Raw genomic sequence first — 6,683 nt, 5'->3', positions numbered from 1 at the left:
TCTCTCTCTCTCTTTCGTAGACACCTGTGCAACCCTGGAATCCAAACCCCCACACACACACCCGTGATCAGAATTGAGACATCTTTCCCCTTACTCTACCATTAAAGGGACAGTTCAACTAAAACTCCAGTCTGTCTCTGTCATCTGCCCTTGCTCACATTGCTCTATAAGCATTTGGAGTCAAACAGCTCTTTTCTTTTTCCCCCAAAGACCAGAAAGAGATGAAGGATGACAGAACTGTCAGCTACAAATTGGCACCAGTTCATTGCAATTGATTCAAATCTGCAAAGGCAGGATGAAAGAGGAGCTGCGGTGCATTTATCCCTTTGAGGTGGCACAGCTCTTGTTATTACTGTTGTAACCTCTATCAGAATGGAAATCTGAAAATTTTTTGTAAAAGTGAAACATCTGCCATTTGAAAAAATCCGCCATTGCAAAATGTCACAGAAACTAGAACTCATGAGTGATACAATGATACTCTGTGAATACAGGGACTTTGAATTTTGGTCCCAAAGGAGCTCTTTGAGAGTTTATTCTAGTAATAATGAGAGATAGATGCAATGGAAAGTATAAATGTGCACCAAGTACAAGAAGCCATTTCTTCTTTACTGTCTGAAATGGATTTCACAAAGGTTTTCAGCCCAGATTATGGCACAAAGCAGTGTCACCTGACTGCGTATAATGGTAATTGTGGACAATTTATGATCTCTCTAGCCATTTATATATCGTTGTGAGTAAATAAGCCAATAAATAATGATTGAGATGCTCTATAACATATTGAAATGAACCTGCTGGCAGAGATGCATTGTAAAGGTTGTCTAAATGATTATAGAAATGAAGATGGAGATGAGTGAAAGCACGGTGAATGGGCAACTCCATCACTTGCAAAAGATCTACCTAGAGCTCAGAGTTCTCCTTTAATCTACGTCCTGATGAGCACTTTGTCAATTCTATTAGATCACGCTGCGTGCAGTTAGAGCACACACACATACACACACGTAGAGTTATGATGATAATGGTGAGCGCCTCCCAAGGTGAAGCCTATTCAGTCACAGTGGGAGCCATCTCAGACCTAATTATGCTTGGTTTGGTGTTTTAACTGTATTGATCAAAACACTGAAAACAAACGAGAAATGCTTATCAAGCTGGAAAAGAGCCCTCAGGAATTGGTGAACGTGTATGTGTGTGTGTGTGTCTGCTCCGTGGGAGTGAGCGTGATGGCATAGCTCGGAAAGGTGGTGAGATATTGGTGGTTATAAAAAATTGCAATTCTGAGGTTTTGAGTTATTAATTACAGCCTCCCCTCCTTCACCCCTTTTTACCAGCCATTAGAAATACTGCCACACACACACACACACACACATGCACGGACTGTATACACCCACAAATTTCTACACACAAGCCTCAGGATATGTGCAAACACACACACACGCATACAGGTTCATGCACACACTCTCACAAAAATTAGCTTGTCTATAACAGCACTAAGTGTACAATACCCTGCTCTGATGAGCAAGCTCCCATCGACCTTGGAACTCTCTGGAAAGACAATGCAAGGGGAGCCATGCTGTGAAAGGGAGGGGTGGGGGTGGTGAGAGTAGATAAGGTGGAGGGAGCGATGGAGAAAGGGTGACAATATATGAGAGAAAGAGGGAGGGAAGGAGAGAAAGAGGGAGAGAGAGAGTGTAAATGGAGCTGCTCAGTATAGGGCAGGAGGGCAGCGCACCCTCCCTTCTCTCCATCTCAGCTCATCTTGAATGCAAATGTGGTTTCTATACGGTTCCTTTGTGCCGCTTCTAACTGCTCCAGAGAGAAGCAATTACAACTGCTCCATTCACTCAGAGAGAGAAAGACACGCATGGATAGAGAAGGGTAATTAATAAAGAGATAGGGATGAAGGAGGAGGAGAGGAGGTGAGCACATACCTGTGGAGGATCTTCACTTAGGATTGGAGCTGGATATTGACATACACAGATATCGACATGGGGCTGACCTGCACGGCTCATAATTTCTCACCAGCTACTTCATGAAAGGTCAAAGGTCGGAGGTCATTATCAATAACATCATTACTGTTATTGTAGAATGTGTAATGTAGACTTACACAGTGTAGCCCTTGGGAAACGAAACCTTTATCTTACAGCTGTATTCCCCTCAGTCACTTCTTTGGACAACTGAACCTGGGGAATTTATTGAATCAAAAGAACGTCGTCCGTATGACATCATCCTCCATTTTTCTCTGTCTTTCTGCAGACAGATTGTTGCAGTGCCAGTGTCGTATCCTCTTGCAGTCACAGTGGCAGGGTGGCGCTGCAAGGTATGCTGGTAGTTTTTATGGCAGTCATTTGGGCCGCTAATATGTCATCTCCATTAGCCAACTTTTAACACTCACAGATGGATGGCCCTTTGACATTTATCTGCACGCAGGTCGTATTTTAGCTGTTAAATGGCTGGTAATGTGCGGGATGCGTGCAGAATGAGCGTGTGTGTCTGTGTGTGTTTTAGACGTGCAATGGTGTGGTGGTGTTGGGGGCAAGGGGGAGTGCCGGGGGTGCATCGACTTTTAATGATGCTCTGGGCAATAGCACTTTAGAGGTAATAATCACAAATACAATGCAAGTCATAACCCTTGACCCCTCTTTTTCACCTGGTGCCAAAAATAAAAAATATCTAGGCCTCCTTTCTTAACAGTTAGACAGCCAAGGTACAGTGAGGCCGACCCTCAGCATCAGCAAAAGAAAAACACCAACTCCAATGGAGGACAGCTAATTAACTTAGTAGCCAGTAGAGAGAAAAGGAGAAGGAAACAGAAAGATGAAAGAGAAAAGGGAGGAAGAATGATGGAAAGACACAGAGTAAGCGCTAAGGCAGGGTATGAGTTAATTGCTCATATGGATTTTGCAATTGCTGCCTTTTGTAGGGTCAAGGAGGTGAAGTTATTCCCTGCGGTGGCTTCAGGTGAAACTCTAAATGAGCTAATGATTTAGACTCATAAACTAATACAAATATTGATGGCTGCCACATACACTGGAAAGCATTAGAAAGATTCCTACCATAAAACAGCTGTAAATATGATATAAGATCTTGTCATGTAACTCATCACATACAGCGGGACCTCTCCCCCTTACTCATAAAAACACCATTCACTGCGCTGCATCAAAAAGCTGAGAATGTGTTCTGTGTCGTTTTATGCCTCGCCTGTGGGAGCTCAGTCACCTGTCCAGAGGCACTGAAGTTGACTAATGTGACAGAAAATTAACAATTAAAAATATCACACGGGCCCACAGCCACTGCAACGTGGTACGTTCACATCTCAGTGGACACCCTAATTGCTTTGAAATACAATTGGGTTTGGGCTTTGTTTGGTGTTTTGGAGGTATGAAGCGCATCAATGCACACTGGAAATTGAGTTATAAATTACTGAGCTGAAATAGACATGTACTGTGAATACTCAATATCCAAATGCTAGATGTTCTCCCCTCCAAAAAGGCAGATGCATGCATACACACACACAAAAACACAGCAGTTGCATTTCATTTTGTCAGAAAATTGACTGGCTCTGAACCAAACAACAGTGTGTGCCATGCTGAATGCCTGTCTTGGGATTGGCGTTTAAAAGGTCAACGTTAACAGCAAACACAGATGGAAAACTCCAACCACATACCAGTGGGACTGAAAATGACAGAGAATGAGGGGGAAAAGAAAAATTTTCATTCATCTACAGCTTTCTCAACAAGGTGTACGTATGTGTGTGTGTGTGTGTTTATGCTCACAGCTGTCAGTGCGCATGTATGTATCTGGGTGTGTGCTGTGTGAATACAGCTCAGTGGCTGGCTGTGAAGTCACTGACAGCTTCATTATGGCTTGTGCGCACAGGGAGACGGCACCATCCAGGGGAAGCAGAGAAGAGGACAGAGACACAGGACAGGCCAGGTTTGCTGGTGGGCTGCTCCATGTCAGTCGAGCATTTGCTGGAGGACGGGGGAGAGATGTGGGGACAGCTGCTGTCTCCTTTAATGAATCTTTGTTTCTTTCATCAGCTTTCAATTTATAAGGTTGTCCAGAACACATACACTGCCCCCCCCCAACCAGTCACACACACAGTTTGAGGCTGTCTTGTTTCTCTCAGGTGATTCACAAGGAGTCAGTAATAGTTAAATTAATTCGCTGTCTTCCTTTAATTAGACCTCTCTTCTGGGAAAGCTGTGACACAGATTTGAAGTGTGACCAGCGCTGGACCTCTCGTCATCAATATCACAGCAGTGAGGACACTTAAATCCAGCAGAGCAGGATATTGACATACACCAGGCAGGAGATATGGTACATTAATAACCATCCACAGAAGCTTTTGACAGAAGTGAATATAGTAGTCTCCATGAAGGTAGGATTTATTACCAGGCTGTTGTATTACACTGCATTAGCTCCAACAGTACCTAATATGACCACTCCATCTCATCTGATCAATGTAATGCATTCCTCTACAAGCTCTTCATCTTTGAAGTAGAATTTATGGCTTAGCTGTTGCATTAAGATTCAACAGGTGTACCTAATAAAGTGGCCTCTGTGCAGATGGACAGTTATCTGATAAGTGTACACAGGAGCGTGCAAGATTGAATCTGATGGGTCTTTTGACTTAAAAAAAAAAATCTCACTTGTCATTCAGTGATTTGGGGGGGCATGATGCCGTCAAGTATAACACTATTGCATCCACATCTTACAAATGCAGCTTCACTGATTAGTTGATAAAGTCTGTCCAGTTGTAAACATCAGAACCAGTCTTTAAAATAAAGGGCATTAACGTGCACGCCACATGTCTGACTCAAATTCAATCAGTATTGTGGATAAACCCACCACTTCAACTTCTCATTGTCATGTGAAGGCTACACTCCCTCTACTGGGCTGTTATGAAAGTACAAGACCACAAGGGAATTAAGGAAAGTTGCACCTCATAGTATTTGTAATTTTCCCAAATTCATTCAAATATTTGGACAAGTTTCTTTTTAAGAAAAGACAGTTTATTCATTAACAAATCATAAAAGTATTCATATTTTTCTAAAAGGTATATAATGCAAAGCATCCCTTGCCAGCCAGAATACACCTTCAGTGCTGATAAAAATATAAACATAGGAAATATTTAAGAATAACATTAAACACAATCTTACTACACATATTTAAAATATGAAAAAATATTTTTCAAGTACATACCAAATTAATTATTAAAACAATTTAAGGGAAAGAACAGAAGTAAAACTTTTCATCTTTGCACATTAAGAAAACATAATGGAGTGTAACAGATTTGTACATCAATGGCCTATGGTCCAGAAAGAAAGGAGTGAAAGAACTTGTGCTTCAGGGCTCGATGGGAGATTCTGAAAGACAGCTGAACAGCTCAGGCTCTCTGTCAGAGGACTCAAAGAGGGTGAGCGAGCTACCTTGGATTGGAGTTTCAACACTTAGTCCTGAGCCAGACAGTGACGAACTGCTGTCAGACGAAAGAAGTGTCAGTTCAACATTTACAGACTGCAAACTGCTCTTACAAGTAAGACTGCTAATACTTTTACCTTTCACAGTCAGAGTCATAGGAGCCCTTGTCCTCCAAGCTACCGATGTGAACACTACTGGAACGCTGTATGGCCTCAGCTACTGTGTATCTTGTCTTACCACGAGCACACTTTTCAATCTTTGTGGTACTGAGGTCTGACTGGAGGAAGAGGTGGAGCCGACTGTCTGATAACAACAGTGGTGTATGAAGAACACTAAGGGAGAACAGACAAATGAGTCAATGCCAAACAGCAAGTTAAGGAAAATGCTTGCATTTGATAAATACACCTGGGGATAGATCATAGAAGACCACCACTTAATTGCAATTCAAAAAATTTTTTACTGGGGCTGCAGAGCAAGTCACCTTTCTAAAAACCTTTGAAGACCTTTCATCCTCCGTGCGACCTCTGCTGTGTGCCTGGGACTGAAGAAAGGGTTCCATGGGGGCAACTTTGGTAATTCTCTGGATTTAAAAAAAAAAAAAAAAAAAAAAAAAGGCGGCATGTAGAAAATGCATTTTAAGTTAGGCAGTCAAATGAAAACCTCTTCAAAACAAATTCAATAAAAACTGAACATTAGCAGCAATGTCATTCAACCTGACTCTAAAATGAGCTAAAATTAGTATGACCATACATACATGATCAGAGCATTCTGTTCCAGACAGTGGCGCAGCCAGACAAACTCGCTGTATCGCCGCCTTACACAGGAAGACTTCTTTCGAAAGCACATACTATTGGTCTACAGAAAGACGTTGATTCAGATTTTAAATTAAACAATAATCACAAGTACACTTAACACCACACAAAAAAAAATAAAAAATTAAAGCTCCCTCCCCCATCAAAGTGACAATTACCTCCAAACAAATCTCATAGTTCACGTGTGTGTGCCAGAGGTCATCTTTATGGATACTCGGATTCCGAACACAAATACTGATAAACTCCTGCAAGTTTTAAAATCCAGGTTACATGTCAAATAAGGGGCTGTAAAGGCATGCATGTTCAAAAAAGCAATTGCATCCAAATGCATTGTAGAGTTCTTTAAACATATTGGTTTTCATGTTAATTAGAGATGAGAAATGAGAAGCCAAAACAGGAGGATGTTTGATCACTTACAGCCTTTGAGAGATTGTCCAGCATGTGCTCCAT

The 6,683-nt window shown here is 41.8% G+C and overlaps 1 protein-coding gene across 1 annotated transcript; it reads right to left on the bottom strand.

The window, feature by feature from the left end:
* Positions 1 to 5,346: 5,346 nt before the first annotated feature.
* Positions 5,347 to 6,683, bottom strand: snx10a (sorting nexin 10a). The gene is made up of 6 exons (XM_029514847.1): positions 6,651 to 6,683; positions 6,392 to 6,478; positions 6,176 to 6,276; positions 5,903 to 6,001; positions 5,559 to 5,753; positions 5,347 to 5,479 (listed from the first exon to the last, which is right to left on the bottom strand). The coding sequence occupies exons 1-6, from the start codon at positions 6,681 to 6,683 to the stop codon at positions 5,347 to 5,349; spliced, it is 648 nt and encodes a 215-aa protein (XP_029370707.1).

This window comes from Echeneis naucrates, chromosome 11, assembly GCF_900963305.1.
Source record: "Echeneis naucrates chromosome 11, fEcheNa1.1, whole genome shotgun sequence".
Classification (NCBI taxonomy): domain Eukaryota; kingdom Metazoa; phylum Chordata; class Actinopteri; order Carangiformes; family Echeneidae; genus Echeneis; species Echeneis naucrates.
This window is presented reverse-complemented; position numbering and strand designations above follow the sequence as displayed.

Bases quoted from the DNA above. Each gene is read 5' to 3' on its own strand.
- snx10a (XM_029514847.1), bottom strand. From the start codon at position 6,683: ATGGAGCACATGCTGGACAATCTCTCAAAGGCT. The intron at 6,002-6,175 runs GTATGTATGGTC...TTTTAAATCCAG, and splicing joins GAACAGAATGCTCTGATCAT to AGAATTACCAAAGTTGCCCC. The intron at 5,754-5,902 runs GTGACTTGCTCT...GTTCTCCCTTAG, and splicing joins CTTCAAAGGTTTTTAGAAAG to TGTTCTTCATACACCACTGT.